This window comes from Mirounga angustirostris, unplaced genomic scaffold (assembly GCF_029215605.1).
Source record: "Mirounga angustirostris isolate CCGP_5_RB_7025 unplaced genomic scaffold, mMirAng1.0.hap1 SCAF_8, whole genome shotgun sequence".
Lineage (NCBI taxonomy): Eukaryota > Metazoa > Chordata > Mammalia > Carnivora > Phocidae > Mirounga > Mirounga angustirostris.
This window is the reverse complement of record NW_026991716.1, coordinates 37,981,087-37,997,442: the sequence shown is the minus strand read 5'-3', so window position 1 is coordinate 37,997,442 and position 16,356 is coordinate 37,981,087. Positions and strand designations below refer to the sequence as shown.

Below are 16,356 nucleotides of genomic sequence, written 5' to 3'. Positions count from 1 at the left end.
AATGAGAAGAAGCCAAAACGGCCTAGTGATGTTTGGATGCTGGCTTCCAGCTGACCCGGAGGCCCTGCCCCATCTTTCCCCTTCCTGCAGCTAGGTGGCAGTGTGACATGCCCCCCACCACCCAATGCCTCCTCCCCCGCCCCCCCCCCCCCCCCCCGACTTTCCACGTAAGCCAGCCAGGCAAGCTGTGGTCAGGGAGCAGGAGTATGTTAATCAATAGACTGGAGAGAAAAACAATCAGTCTGTCTATTTCTCCGTGTCTACATACACAGCTCAATTTCCAGCTGTTTGAGATACAGATGGATGAACGGCCTCCTGGGTAGAATGGGGATAAGGTAACCTAACTTTTGGGATTGTTGTCAGGGTTGCCTGACCAAACAAATATAAAATACCCTGCCCCGCACACCTTCTCATGATGAGATTGATACTAGCCCTTTATCTGATAAGACATTTGCAAGTATCTTCTCCCATTCCGTAGCTTGCCTTTTAGTTTTGTCGATTGTTTCCTTTGCTGAACAAAAGCTTTTTATCATTTTAAAGATTTTATTTATTTATTTGAGAGAGAGAGCAGAGCAAAAGAGTGAGCACACAAGTGGTGGGGGGGGCAGAGAGCGAGGGAGAAGGAGGCTCCCCACTTAAGCAGGGAGCCAGACGTGAGGCTCGATCCCAGGACCCCGGGATCATGACCCAAGCCAAAGGCAGACACCCAACCGACTGAGCCACCCAGGCGCCCCCCCAAAGCTTTTTTTTTTTTTTACTATTATTAATATTTTCATTTATTTATTTATTTTTTTATTCTTATGTTAATCCCCATACATTACATCATTAGTTTTAGATGAAGTGTTCCATGATTCATTGTTTGTGCATAAAACCCAGTGCTCCATGCAGAATGTGCCCTCCTCAATACCCACCACCAGGCTAACCCATCCTCCCACCCCCCTCCCCTCTAGAACCCTGTTTGTTTTACAGAGTCCATCGTCTCTCATGGTTCGTCTACCCCTCCGATTTCCCCCGCTTCATTCTTCCCCTCCCGCTACCTTCTTCTTCTTTTTTTTTTCTTAACATATATTGCATTATTTGTTTCAGAGGTACAGATCTGAGATTCAACAGTCTTGCACAACTCACAGCGCTCACCAGAGCACATACCCTCCCCAATGTCTATCACCCAGTCACCCCATCCCTCCCACCCCACCCCTCACTCCAGCAACCCTCAGTTTGTTTCCTACAATTAAGAATTCCTCATATCAGTAAGATCATATGATACATGTCTTTCTCTGTTTGACTTATTTCACTCAACATAATACCCTCCAGTCCTAATTGTTCATTTTTTGCTTTTGTTTCTCTTGCCTTTAGAGACCTGTCTAGCAAGAAGTTGCTACGGCTAAGGTCCAAGAGGTTGCTGCCGGCATTCTCCTCTAGGATTTTGATGGATTCCTGTCTCACATTGAGGTCTTTCATCCATTTTGAGTTGATCTTTGTTTATGGTGTAAGAAAGTGGTCCAGTTTCATTCTTCTACGTGTGGCTGTCCAATTTTCCCAATACCACTTGTTGAAGAAACTGTCTTTTTTCCGTTGGATACTCTTTCCTGTTTTGTCAAAGAGTAGTTGACCATAGAGTTGAGGGTCCATTTCTGGGCTCTCTATTCTGTTTCATTGATCTGTGTGTCTGTTTTTGTGTCAGTACCATACTGTCTTGATGATGACAGCTTTGTAATACAGCTTGAAGTCTGGAATTGTGAAGCCTCCAGCTTTGGTTTTTTTTTTTCAGCATTACTTTGGCTATTTGGGGTCTTTTCTGGGTCCATAACTGATTTTAGGATTTCACAGATTTGTTCCAACTCTGTGAAAAATGCTGAACGTGGCTTTTCTTAATGTGTGGAAATGTGTTTTATAGTAATCTTAGTGACAAGAGCAGAACAGAAGCAGTGTTTGCATACTGATTACAGCTCTGTTAAAACCCAAGTGTGTACATTAAGAACGAGAAGATAATGTACAACAGTGAAAATAGTTGTAGTTTCAAGATGTCTTGATTTTTAAAAAGTTGTATTATATGGGATGCTAAATGAAATTTAGCGTCCAGATTGAAAGGAAAAAACCAACAAAACCCTCCACTAAAGGGCTTAGGGATTCTCATTTCAAGATTGATTGAGGGGCGCCTGGATGGCTCAGTCATTAAGCACCTGCCTTCAGCTCAGGTCATAATCCCGGGGTCCTGGGATCGAGCCCTGCGTCAGGCTCCCTGCTCTGCGGGAAGCCTGCTTCTCCCTCTCCCGCTCCTCCTGCTTGTGTTCCCTCTCTCGCTGTGTCTCTCTCTGTCAAATAAATAAATAAATAAATAAATAAATAAATAAATAAATAAATTCTTTAAAAAAAAAGATTGAGAATGGCTGCCTGGAGCGCTACATTGGGAAGGATCCTAAGGTCTTGGCTCAGCACTGTGGGAAAGAGTGATACGTCTGATTAGTGATGTCTGCCAGGGGAGAGGATTAGCAGTGGCAGTGGGCAGCCTTGGTCCTTTCCATATTCCCAAGACATTCCCAGCAACCAGTATGACTTTTGTGGACACTCTGACAAATGAATGAGCTGTTGAAGGAGCCATGTGCAGGAAGAGACCTGGTCTTTTAGTTACAGGCAGTAAGATTTGGGACAAGTCACTGGGAGAGAAGATGGTATAAAAGAAATACCATAAGAGAAGGAAAGACAAAGTCCTCCATTATAGGGGCCAGTTTGAGTGTAGGTGGGCACCGTAGGGAAGGCTTCGTGGCATTTATACTGGGTCTTGAAGGAGGCGGGGGTTTTGCAGGTGCCGATGCTTGGGAAGGCATCCCAGAGAGAGGGCACACCATGGATAAAGGCGTGGAGGTTGGCAAATACCATGCTTCCTTGGGAGAAAGCAAGGCGGTCACTATGCCTACAGGATAGAGGATGTGTAGGGTAGTGTTGGAAGCTGAGCATGGAAACGGGGGAAGGGGCCAGACTCAGCATGTCCTCCAGGCCAGGGTGATGAGTTGGGATTTTATTTCCTTAGCCAAAAGGGGCCTTTGATGAGTTTGAGGCAGGTGGTGCTCAGAGGGAGATGAGACCAGAGGGTGCTGAGCAAATGCTTCTTTCCGGGGAGACCATCACAATGAAAGGATCCCAGACCCTAGATTTTGACAAGATCCCTTTGGGGTGTGGGGGCAAAATCACAGTGCTGGGATAATCCCAAGATAATGAGGGGGGGGAGATAAACTAGCCTGATCAAGAACAACTCCATGGGCTCCAGCTACTGTTCAGGATTTCCCGAGCTCTGGACCAGGCATAGGGAGGTGGAAGCTGCCGTCTCTGTCCTCTGGGAGCTTCTAGTCTATGGGGGAGGCAAACATACCCCAGGAAACAACTGGAGACTGATCTGAGAGTGTATGAGATCCAGCACCAAGGGGAGAAGGTCAGCTGGGTGTGCAGCATTTAGGGGCAGAAGAGAAGCGTGGGCGGAGCCCGTGGGTCAGGCTCCCTGGGTGTCCTTGGTAGGAGGCGGTCATAGATGACATCTAAGCTGTCCTCAGACTGCATATCCCCCGATCTGGGAGAGGCATTAAAGAATGGACAGAATTTGGACAGGTAGATGGGAGAGAAGTGGGCTTTCCACCAACAAGTGACTGGGTCTTGGGGGTCAGGCCAGAGACAGACGAGGGCTTAGAATATCTGAGGACACTGAGGAGCCTGGCTGCTATCAGAAGATCAGGTTGGGGTAGAGGTGAAGTTGCAGATCCCCGAGGGCTGGGCAGCCAAGAAGGGAGCCCTGGCTTGAAGCAGTAGGGCAGGGATGCTCAGAAGGGATGTGGGGCCACTGGGCTTTGGGGAAGGTTAGCCTGGCAGCTGTGAGACTCCTAGGGACTACCAGATAAAGAAATGGTTGCTGGAGGCCCCATGCTGGGGAGCCTGGCAGGACTCAGAAGACTTAAGGGATCCCATGGATTCTGCTATATTCATAGAATTGGTCAAGCTCGCAAGAACCCTATGCCTTTCTTTGGCCTGCCCTTCCAAATCTGCAGACCCCCTGCTCCAGGGAATGCAGTCCCTCACTCCCTTGCCTTCCATCCTAGAGCCCAACGTGTCCCTGGGGACTGCAGGGAGGAATGGGAGCTGCTTTGGCTTTGAGACACAATCAGGTAGGTATATCCCATTCTGTGCCAATCCTGGGAAGACCTCTAGTGCCCCCTCTCCCCTCCCCCATCATAGGGCTAGGGGAGGCTCTGGGGCTCTGGCTGGGCAGTAGGTGGTGGTGGCCCGAGGTGAATCTCCCCCATTGGCTGGATTATATCAGTTTTTGCAGGTCTGGTTGTGGCCTTCTGCCTGGGGCTTGAGGGCCTGACAAGTGTTTGGAGCCCTGCACGTGCAGTACAAGGTGGCAGAGATGGGTTTAGCTTGGGGACTTTTTCCACTCACCCCAAACTGGGGAGCTCTCCTGTGCCGGGCTGGTGAGCACTGGGCCAGCTCCAGGTCATCTCAGCCCGTGAGAAACTTGTAGCTGGGGGGGCACCTGGGTGGCTCAGCCGTTAAGCATCTGCCTTCGGCTCAGGTCATGATCCCAGGGTCCTGGGATCGAGCCCCGCATCGGGCTCCCTGCTCGGCGGAGAGCCTGCTTCTCCCTCTCCCTCTCTCTGCTGCTCTGCCTACTTGTGCTCTCTCTCTCTGTGTTAAACAAATAAATAAAAATCTTAAAAAAAAAAAAGAAACTTGTAGCTGGGAAGCAAGGAGGGCCGGGAGATGAGAGAGAGGCACGGGGTGGACCAGACTTAGGGGCGGGACTGGGGCACATGGGGGCTTGGAGGACAGTAATGGGGGGTACAGGCATTGGCGGAGCACTAAAGACAGGGGCAGAATCTCAGTGGGGCTGGAGAAGAGAGACCACGAGGAAGAGAGGCAAGGTCTGGCATGTCCCCTCCTGCCCTGCCCCAGGCCTCTTGTTGTTGCTGACCTGTACAAGGGGAACACCCAGAGGCCAGTGTGATTTACATCGTGGGTGTGTCCCGAGCACCTGCTGAACTATGAGGACAGACTGTCCAACTGGGACTCCGTTTGACTGGGAAGCCTCCAAAGCTGCTGCAAATAGCTCTGACCTCAGCCACTGGCACGCCAGCCCCACCACCGGCTTCAGAGCTAAGGATCACTACGAGCAGCAGCATCTCGCTACCACATGGTATTACCATCATCCTAGGTACCGGCCCCATCATCCCCAGCCACCCGAATGGCACCCCACAAGGTTTGGGCGTGCTGGGGACCAGGACTTGAGTCAGATCTCCAAGGACATCACCTATAGACCAGCGATTCTCAACAATTTCGGCCCCTAAGGGGACATTTGGCAATGCCCAGAGACATTGTTGGTTCATAACATTTGGACTGCTGGTGGCATCCCGGGTGGAGGCCAGGGATGCTGCTAACCATCTAAACAGCACAGAACAGCCCCCCAACAAGGAATCATATGTTCCAAAATGGCAATAGTACGGAGGATGAGAAACCTGTCTATGGAGGTCCTATGGCCCTCCATGGACCTGACTCTGGCCCTCGCCCCGAAATGTCACATCATGCCTCTGTTCCTGGACAAGAAGAAATCCTCACCGGTGCATCTTATGGAAACTCCTATTATTCACACTTCTTGGCCTCCACAGCTTGTTTTAAAAAGTGGCCACCCTCAAGAAGGAAAACACACAGGGACGCCTGGGTGGCTCAGTCAGTTAAGTGTCTGCCTTCGGCCCAGGTCATGATCTCAGGGTCCTGGGATGGAGCCCCACATCCGGCTCCCTGCTCAGCAGGGGGTCTGCTTCTCCTTCTACTCTGCCCCTCTTCCCCCTTGTGCTCTCTCTCTGTCTCAAATAAATAAATTGAAAAAAAAAAAAAAAAGAAGGAAAACACCTAAAACAACTGATAGGCGGAGCACAGGGTGCACCTGGGATTGAGGTCAGGTGCCTGGGGCAGGGAGGAAGGGACTGGGCTAGAACCCGGAGGTATAAAGGCAGGAGTGCTCAGGCCTTCACTCCACTGCATCAGCCCGACTTGGAGTGGCTCTTCCTCTGTGGCCAGTTGGGAACCGGCATCATGAAGTGGATGGTGGTGACCATGGTCAGCCTCCAGCTCTTGGAGGCGGCAGTCATCAAGTGAGTCCGGGGCCTGGCCTCTGGAGCCGGAGTCCGGGCAGAAGTCTGGAGCCCTGTGAGGGGTAGCCTGGCCAGGGGCCGCCCCACCGGTCTCTACTCTGGAGTTTCTGCTGGGGCAGGGAAGGCTCCCTGAGCAGGTGTAAGCTGGGAACTCAGAGGTGGGAGGCGCTACAGCCTTTGCCCTCATGAAATGTCTGTAACCAAACCAAAGCAGGGTTTGTCCACCAGATGCCCTGCAAGCCAATGAAAAAACTGACACCGAGCTTTTGCCATGAAGTGAGATAGGCTCATTTATCGGTGTGGAGCTACCCAGGAGAATGGGGAGCTAATGCTCAAAAGTCCCATATGCCCTGATTCCTTGCAAGTGAGGTTTTGTTTTTTTTTTTTAAGATTTTATTTATTTATTTGACAGAGACACAGCAAGAGAGGGAACACAAGCAGGGGGAATGGGAGAGGGAGAAGCAGGCTTCCTGCCGAGCAGGGAGCCCAATGCAGGGCTCGATCTCAAGACCCTGGGATCATGACCTGAGCCGAAGGCAGATGCTTAACAACTGAGCCACCCAGGCGCCCTGCAAGTGAGGGTTTTTAAGGGGAAATAATCAGAGATGAGGGGCTTGAGGTCATGGGTTCTTCTGAAGGGTCATTGATTGGGTCAACCTCAAGATTGAATGACTTGTCTTTCTGGCACTGGTCTGTCTGGTTTTTTTTGTTTTTTTGTTTTACTTTTTAAAGATTTTATTTATTTATTTGTCAGAGAGAGAGCGAGTGAGCACAAGCAGGGGGAGTGACAGGCAGAGGGAGAAGCAGGCTCCCCACTGAGCAGGGAGCCCGATGAGGGACACAATCCCAGGACCCTGGGATCATGACCTGAGCCTAAGGCAGACACTTAACCAACTGAGCCACCCAGGCACCCCTGGTCTGTCTGGTTTCATCAAATGTGATTGGGTGGTCCTTCCCTTCCCTGCTCTGGATCTGCAAAACATCCCAGCAATGTGTGTCAGTGATGCTATCTTTGTTAGCAGAAGCAGGGGTTACACACCTTGCGATTGGGCAGACTAATTCATTTCTTGCTCTCTTGGGCTTCCTTTTCATTATCTTAAGCAAAGCATCCTGGTGTGTTCCCAATAATCTTTAACTATGGGCTACATGCCTTGCTGTGGACTTAACCTGCTGATGGTTGCAATTCCAGGCAAAGGAAAAAGCACAGCTGCTTCCCCATCTGATGAGAAAAGATGGACCTGGGACAGAGTCGGGGTGACTGCTATCCACACAGACCCTGAATGGCAGGTGTGCTTTCTTCCTCCAGCAAGGGACGATGATTTCTGGATAGGCAGACGTTTGCTAAAAATTCCCTTAAGGCCCACTATTTATTTAGCAGATGGCACAGTCATCTAAGCAGAGACACCAGGAATGTAATGTGTACATGCTGAGGTGTCAGGAGAAAGGGAGCGAGGAGGTGTGGCTCCCAGGACATGGGGAGGGCACCCGGCCTGCACAGTGCCTCCTGTCTCATCCGTAAGGACCGATGCCTCTGCTGAAGACACGGCTCCTCGCAGAAACCTGTGTGTAATATCTAAGTTCTGTAGAGGTGGCGAGCCTGAGCAACCATCAGTCTTCGTAGCTCAATGTGAATGGGTTCAATGGAGAACTGGGGGCGAAGGCAGGGTCCTGAGGGAGTGGGGGATCGGGTGGGGAAAGAAAAGAAAGGAGTGGGACTTCTGGAGTCTGGAACGAGCCTGGGTGGACCGCAGAGACCCCCTAGGCAATGGCAGCAATCAGGTCTTGGAGGAGGAGAACCAAGGGAGACAGGGGCAGAAACCCAGACTTCATCAGCTCCAATTCCAGAGCGGATCTGGGCTCCAGACCACCCAGGCCAACTTCCACCCTGCCTGGTGTCGGGAGAAGAGCAGTGATCGGCCCCAGGCAGGGGCAGACCCAGAATCCTGTCTTCTGAGTCCCAGTCTAGCGCTGTCCGTCCCCATACTGTGTCACATTCAGCCGAAGCCAGCTGCCTGAGGGCCACCATAGGAGAGGGTAGGGGTGAGCTCTGCCATCTCTGAAATCTTTCTTAAAATGCATATCTCCTGGGTCGCCTGGCCGGATGACTCGGTAGAGCATGTGACCGTTGATCTTGGGGTCCTGAGTTCAAGCCCTACATAAAGACAATGCATATATCCTGCCAAGGCTAATGGCTGAAGTCCCCCCACCCCCTTCCAGGGAAGGAATTTATGGGCTATCTGAGAACAAAGGGCCAGGACATTAAGGACCCTCGAGATGGGGTGCGGGTATGCGTGGGTGAAGGTATTTGTTTTCTGAATCTTGGAACAAGTCCTGAGAAGAGCTTTGAAGGAGAGAGAGGGAGAAAGAGACAGAGGGTCAGACCCAGGGAAAGAGCCATGGGGACAGAGAGAAAGGGATGGTGGAGCTAGAGCGGGAGCGAGAGGGAGACACACAGAGACACACAGTGATAGGCACAGGGGACACAGGGGCTGGGTGCCTGAGGGATGCGGCTGCAGGTGGCACAGCAGGGAGGGACAGAGGCACTGGGACTGTCAGAGGTGCTGTAGGAAGGAGGGAGGGCCCTACACTGACGCCAGCCCTTCTGCAGAGTCCCCCTGAGGAAATTAGAGCCCATCCGTGAGACCATGAAAGAGAAGGGCTTACTGGGGGAGTTCCTGAGGACCCACAAGACTCCCCCCACACCTAGTGGTACCCAGAAGTACCACTTCGGCAACCTCGGTGTGGTCTACGAACCCCTGGCCTACCTGGGTGTGAGTCCTGACCCTCCGTGGGGGTTCCCTCTCATTGGTGCCAAAGGCTGAGGCCGGGCCCTGGGGGTGTGCTGAGCTATCCTCTCTGTACCCTCCCACCTGGCCCCTGGGGCCTGCTCCCGTCTTTCACACCTGCTGGCCCCAACTAAGGGTCTGTGTGTTCTGGGCAAGTATGGAAGATAGGCTTGGGCCTCTGCCTCTGGGGTAGGTTGTAGGGCAAGGTTTCTGTCCATGCAGGAGGCTGGGCCTGAGGGTCTCGGTATCCCTCCAGAGCTAACAGCCTGCCCCATGGCCCCCCAGAGTCTGTACCTTGGGGAAATCGCCATCGGGACCCCACCACAAAACTTCCTGGTCCTTTTTGATACCGGCTCCTCCAGCCTGTGGGTGCCCTCGGTCCAGTGCCAGAGCCAGGCCTGTGGTAAGTGCAGGACTCCCTAGGGGGAGTGGTTGGCAAGGGAGGCCACTGATAGCCCTGGGGGAAGGGGAGACCGAGGCCGGGATTGTGGGGCCTGGGTGCTTCAATCCTGAAAGTCACGGACTTGGCCAGGGTCAAGGGTCATGCTCAAGACAGAGGGAAGAGGCTGGCCCCAGACCTGGGTGGTTTCTTTGTCTTCCCTCTCACCAACACATGCTCCTTCACCTGCTCCAGCCGGCCTGTCCTGCTCCGTCCATCCCACTCTGCTCTGCTCCATTCTGTTCCCCGCAGACCACACCATTCTGTCCCGCCAAAGTCGACAACATTCTTCCTATTCCACTCCACTGCTTACTAAGTTATCTCGCTGCCTGTCTCCTAGACACAGGGGAGAGCAACATAGGATCTGGTCCCTGTCTTGTAGTTGTATTTGGAGACAGGCCATGTTCCCCTCCTTAAGGCTGCCCTGGTCCCTGCCAGAGCCTTAGGGTTTGAGTCCTGGCACTTCTTGTCCAAAGAGTCCCTCATTGGCCATGTCCCTAGGTATCTCAGGCCAGGTTCTTGATGGGCTGAGGGTGGAGGGAATGCAGGGATTCCTTGGAAGTTCATTTGCTCCTAAAGCTGATGAGTAATTTCTCAGGTGGGGATCTGCAAGGGGGGCAGGGAAACAGAGAAGGATTCTAGGCAACCTACCTACCAAGGGTCACGGTCAAAGGACAACCCAAGATTCTGTAAGTCAGAGGGGGCTTTGAGGCCAAGCCTGGCTGCCTTACACGGGCCTTCCCATGCTGGGAAACCCCTCAGCTGGCCACCCCGAGACCATGTGTCCTGGGATGCTGGGACTCAGGTCAGCAGCCCTCCGCTTACCAGCCTGCCTCCCCAAACCCTCCTTCCCACCGCATCCGGCCGCTCCTGCTTCAACCCCAATGTGTCCTTGACTTACTCCAGCAACTGGCAGACCTCCTCTGTGCAGTATGGCAGTGGCAGCCTCAGCAGTGTCTAGGGCTAGACACTCTGAGGGTGAGTCCGCTGCAGGCCGCTCCGCGCCCCAGGATGTGGGAGCTGTACCCGGGGCTCTGACCTGGCCTGGAAACTCCCAGACCTGAGTCTGATGGGAGCTTAGCCAGAGACCGAGAATACAGAGAAACACCTAGTGCTCTACTGAGTACAAATCAGGTGATGAGTACACCAAGCACCCCTTCATGCAGTCACCGAGCCCGCACTGAGCTCACCCCGATGAAGTGGATGACCAGGTCCTTTGGTTAAGGAGCTTAAAGCTGGGTGGGGGGGAGCAGGGGGAAGAAGATGGAGGTGGGGGTGCTGCAGCAGCAGCTGGGGAAGGCCACTTGAGAGAAAACCTAGCTCTTGCAAGATGTGTCAAGAAGGCAAGGGGCAGGGGTGAGGGAGGGATGAACAAGGGAGCCTCAAGGGTCTTTGTGGAGGAGGCTTATAGGAAGATGAGTGGAGTTACACTTGTCACCTCCCATCCCCTGTGTCCCTTCCAGGTGCAGAGCATCCAGGTCCCCAACCAGCAGTTTGGCCTGAGTGAGCATGAGCCAAATCCCTATTTCCTCCGGCTAAAGTTTGATGGCATCATGGGCGTAGCCTACCCGGCCCTGGCCGAGGGTAGGAGCACCACGGCCCTGCAGGGCATGCTGCAGGCAGGCCTGCTCTCCAGCCCGGTCTTCAGCTTCTACCTAGGCAGGTAAGAAACTGCTTGCGGGGTGGGGGTGGGGGGGGGGGTCCTCAGCTCCCAGGCAACTCCCCCCACCCTCCCCAGACCCCAGACAAGTGAGCTCAGTGCTTTGGGGTTTGGAGGCCTCCCAGTAGGCATTTGGCTTCAGCTACTGCTGTGTCTAGGACTTTCCTCCTGGGCTTGGAACCTGTCCCCCTGTCCACACCCTTTCCCTCATCCCTGTGTCTATCCTTCAGAATCTTTGCCTCTTCTGGGTGAACTTAGCTTTGAGTGTGGCTGCTCATTCTCAATACCTCTTGGATTTACCTCCTGCCCAGAGCCACAGTTAGCTCACTGCCTTCTGGACACTTCTTTTGTGTACAATCTATTGCATCATCTCCTTTGATGTATTGTTCTTTCCAGATCCTGGAGTCTTCTGGTCAAGGTTCATCATTTGCCCCTAACAAGGTGTTTTCCTCACCATAAATACAAGCAATGCAGCCGTTTAGTGTGGGTGGCCCGGAGCCAGGTGGTGGGGGCATGGTGAGTGGCCTGGGAGGGACTTTCTTTCCTCCAGAGTTAGCCAGCCACCTTCTGGAGATAGTCAGCATCTGCTATCTGGCCTTAATCATCTGAGGCTGACTATCAACAATGTTACCCTGTTCCTAATGTTGCTGACTTAGTCTCACCTCTGATTATAATTCATTCTGAGTTTAGCCCTTAGGAGCTCTGCCCAATTCCACACTCAGGTTCGGCTCCCAGCGAAGGCTGAAAGGAGCAGGGAATATCCTTCCCTCCTCCCTGCCAAGGCCCCACCTCCCTCCAGTCCCAGCAGAAAAATGACAAGCAGGGCTCAGGGTCAAACTCCCAGTGACATACAAGAGTAGTAGCAAGAGGTGGAAGGGAGAGAAGGGTATATGGGACGGGGTGGGGGCCACACAACCAGTAGCTTCCCCAGAGGCCCTGCCTCTGGAACCAGAGGCACTGGGAATTCTGAGGGGCTCAGCGTGGAGCTGCAGTGAGAAAGGGGGACATAACCCATTCCCTCAGCAGGCCTAGTGTGAGGGGTAGACACAGCCTTGCCCTGGAGCCCAGGACTGACGGGGAGACACAGCCCTGCCCTCAGGGAGCCTCAGCCTGCAGCCAGGGCAGGACCTCTATTTCCCTTTGAGAGTGAATGCTCAACAGGAAATCTTTTCTATAGCCATTCCCTGATTCACCCTTCCCTTTGCCTTCCGCAGAGATATGAGCTCTCAGAACGAAGCACTTCTCATATTCGGAGGGATAGAGCACAGCCTGCGCAGGGGGCCAATCTACTGGGCCCCCGTAACCCAGGAGCGCTACTGGTAGATCGGCCTGGAGGAGTGTGTCTGCGCTGAGGGCTTGAGGGCGTGGCAGGCTCCGAGGCATTTCCTGTCTCTCTCTCTCTCTCTCTCTCTCTCTCACACACGTAGGTACTGCTAGGAGGTGGGGATAGGGGACCCCTGAGGCCTGCCCCCACAAAGCCACAGCTTTCCTCTGCTGGAGACTGAAGGTCCAGCTCAGCCTGGAGAAGTAGGTGAGATAGGCACAACATAAATGGGGTAGGTCTGGAATCTCAAACATTATAAACCCTGTGATCCAACACTATGTGCTTACTAATTGGAAACCATGGTGTATATGGCGGGGGGGTGGATTAATGTGGTCATAGTACTTAAACCGTTCAGTGACCCCGGCTTTCAGTGTTTCTAGTACCTTCCTTGGAACTTTAAAGAAAGACGTTCCATGGCCATTTAGGTGGCCTTGAATAGACTCTGAATGGTGTGAGGCAGGGGGACGGCTGGATTGACCTTTGCAGAGTCCTTACCTTCCTGAGGTATACCTGGATTCTGTGGCTGTGGCTGTTTGGCCCTCAGTGGTGGGGAAAGCCCACTTCTTAGATGCCCTGAGCTGGAGGTGCTGAGTGCGTTCATCTCCTCACCATTCAGATTCCTCACTGGCGGCCACGCCACAGGCTGGTGCTCCCAGGGCTGCCAGGCCATTGTGGACACAGGCATTTCTCTGCTCACCATACCCCAGCAGTACCTGAGTGCCCTTCTGCAGGCTACAGGGGCCCAGGCGGACCAGTATGGACAGGTGTGTCTGGTGGAGGCATCCCCCTTCTTTCGCAGAGGCCCACTGGGAAGATTTATGATTCTTTTGGGAGTTGCCCCACTCTTGGCCTCCATGCTTCCAGCTGCTCCCAAAGGCCTGGAGGTGGGGGTGGGGGGGCCCTGGGAGGACTGGGGCTGGGGGCCTGGAGGCTGATTCAGGGGGGCTGGAGGCTTGTGCTGAGAGGGTAAGGGGTGGTTACTACTGGGTAGAATTTCCTTGGAGCTTCAGCCCCTCCAAGGAAATGGGTTAAACACTTCCCAGGCTTTGGATAAGGTCAAACTAACTGAAGTGTGGGGCAAAGCGGGGCAGCATGACCAAGGGCACTGAGGTGAGCGGGTTGGCAGGTCCTCTCAGGCACCTGGGCTCTGTTCCTCTCTGTAGCTTATCATGGACTGTAACAACATCCAGAACCTGCCCACATTGACCTTCCTCATCAGTCGTGTGCATTTCTCCCTGCCCTACCACTCCTACATCTTCACAGTGAGTCTGCAGGGACGTGACGGGTGTGAGGAGGGGCTGGGAGCCTGAGACGCTGGGTCTCCTTACCACGTGCCATCACCCAACTGCTTGCGAGCCTGCTTTATTTTCTGCACTCACGGATTCCAAACCCCTACTGTGGCACGAGGCTGTGAAGCAGAAGAGTGTCATCTGCTATTGATTACCATTATTAATGAGTGCGGAGAGGCACTGGGGTGTTTGTCGAGCACTTACTAGGGTCAGCACTGTGGGAAGGCACTTTGCCTACACTGTTTCCCACTGAAGTGTCAGACCATTCAAGGAGGGAGATGCTAATTTTTATTTTACAAGTGAAAACTTGGAGGCCCAGAGAGATTAAGAAACTGATGCAAGGCTACAAAGCTAGTCAGGGTGAAGCTAAGGTTGCGCGCCAAGTTGGTCTGGCTTCAAGGCTTTGCCAGCAGGCTGACCTCCTCCAAATCGGGAGCAAAAGGGAGGCGGGTGGGAACTCGGAGAGAGGAGACTGCAGATGGTTACTGCAGCCTGCATTTACCCATTGCAGAAATCCCTCCTACTCTGGGGCTCAGTTGGCCTGTGAGCCCTCAGGGGCAGCAAGTCTGGCTCCCTCATTTCTGCATCGTGCTCCTGGCCTGGGGCTCAGGGCTGAGCAGTGCCTGGTCCATGTGTGAGCAAATGAATGAGTGCCGCCCTTCTGTGTTGTGCAGGGCAATGGCATTTGCACCATTGGGGTCCAGGCCACCTACCTGCCCTCCAGCAGTGGCCAGCCCCTGTGGATCCTCGGGGGCATCTTCCTCAGGTCCTACTATTCCATCTTCGACATTGGCAACAACAGGGTGGGCTTTGCCACTGCCGCCTAGACTCAGTGCCTGGACGCCTGGCTTCCTTCTTCCTCTCCACCCCCACCCTGCAGGGGCTTCTTCTCTGGATTCAGCCTTCTTTCTCTGGCTTCTGGGCTTTCTGTCATAATAAATAGTTCTTCTCCATGTTGGCCAGCGTGTTGTTTTAGAGGGCGGTTGTGGCCTGTAAGGCAGCTCCTGGTCACAGGGAATGGGAGGGAAGAGTGAAGTCAAGGGCAGATGTGCCTCTGCTGGAGGGCAGGTAGGTGGCAGGAGGGCAGGTAGGTTCTCCCTCAGGGGCTAGGAGGTTTGTGGGGGGTCACTGAGGTTCTAAGAGAGATGGGGCATAAGGTAGGGCTTGGGGAGGGGCCCTGTACCCCTCGGGGCTTGGAGTCTCTTCACACCTTCTCTCTGCTAGTGGTACTGACACTGAGGCTGGGCATTCCTTTGTGATGGGCCAAGGGGCCCTACTGCCACAACCTGAAATGCTCTGCTGACCTAATGGACCGAACGACCAGCAGAATCACCCCAGGCAAGTCCACTAGCACTGGGACTAGGCCTCCCATCCTCCCACACCTAGGCCTTCATCTCCTCACCTGTGATCAAGTTTGTACTAGGAGCTTCTGAGAAATGCTAGATGCCTACGTACACTTGTGACAGTCATGGGTCCTTCCGGGAGGGGGGTGATGCGCCCAGAACCAATTTCCAGGAGGGCTTCAGAAGGTCTGGGCTGAGTGAAACAAATTTTCACCTAGAGCCCTTTGCCCCAGGCGGGAGCAAGCAAGGACTGACGAGGCTTGAGGAGGAGGAGGAGTATTGGAAACTCAGAATGGGAGGGTTGTAGGCTCTTTGTACATTTCTTTCACCCCGTCCTTCACCAGGCTGACCCCAACCTTGCTCCTTACATTCAGGGGCAGGAGTGAAATACAAGATCCAAGTCTGGCACTCCATTCCAAAACACGAGGGAAACTGAGGTTTGCCACCTAGTAGTTTCTATAGCAATAGCACACCATCTGGGACCTTACATCTTTCCTAGACTCTGGGAAAGATAGCATGCTGCAGGCCTCTCCTTGGGATCAGAGAGGCCACGGCGTGTTTCATAGTGAGCTCTCTGGCATCTCTGAGTAAGAAGAGAAAAAAAACTTGCAGAAGGGGCAGAAACGAAGTGGAACGTAAGTTCCAAGTCAACAGCCATGCCCGTGTACCTAGGCCAGGGCCCACAGAGTGGGACTACAAATCCCGGCGTTCCTGCTGGACCCGCCGGGAGGGACTACATTTCCCCGCGGGCGCCGCGGTAGGCCCGCGAGGGGCGGAGCAGGGCGGGGCGGACCGCGGGGGCGTGTGCTGCCCTCTGCCGGGCGCGGCGGGAAGTGGGTGCGGATTGACAGCGGGAGCCCGGGCGCCGGGCGCGGGGCTCGGTGACAGCGGAGGCGGCGGCCGCGGGCTGGACCTAGGGAGCGGCGGCGGCGGCGGCGGCGGCGCCGACGGCAGCTGGAAGGGCGGACGGGGCGGGCCTCCCTGGTGGCGCGGAGCCGGAGGAGTCCGGGAGGGGGCGGCAGGCGCAGCTCGCGGGCCGGACACCTGAACTTGGGACAAGTTGCCAGAGCCGCGGGGGACAGGCGGCGGACGGATTGACCTTCAGAGCTAGGTGAGCGGGACAGGGGGGCAGGGGGTGCGCGGAGGGCCCGGAACCCCGGACCCAGGCTCCCCCGCCCCCATTGTGGGTGCGGGAGACAGGTGGGTGGATGGGGGTGCCGGCTGAAGAGGGGACAGGGCGTGTGTGTGCCGCGCCGCCACCCGCTCGGCTGTCCGTCTAGTTCGGGACGCTCGGCACATGGCCGGAGCGGCGCTGTCGGAGGAGCCCAGGAGCCCCTCCGGCCCCTCACTGTAGGCCCGGGCCGGGGGCGGCTTCTCC

At 54.3% G+C, this 16,356-nt stretch overlaps 2 protein-coding genes across 2 annotated transcripts in view; both read left to right on the top strand.

Moving 5' to 3' along the window:
• The first annotated feature begins 6,078 nt into the window (after positions 1–6,078).
• Positions 6,079–14,581, top strand: PGC (progastricsin). Its single transcript, XM_045866879.2, is given in 9 exon segments — positions 6,079–6,137; positions 8,746–8,908; positions 9,209–9,329; positions 10,226–10,317; positions 10,778–11,025; positions 12,237–12,359; positions 12,963–13,110; positions 13,510–13,608; positions 14,310–14,581. Coding segments are annotated over 9 exon segments (1,206 nt in total). The 3' UTR covers positions 14,463–14,581.
• A 1,371-nt stretch (positions 14,582–15,952) lies between these two features.
• The window catches only part of TFEB (transcription factor EB), a 57,008-nt gene continuing 56,604 nt past the window's right edge, over positions 15,953–16,356 (top strand). The window contains 1 exon segment of the mRNA XM_045866876.3: positions 15,953–16,089. The gene's annotated coding sequence lies outside the window, so the exon portion shown is untranslated.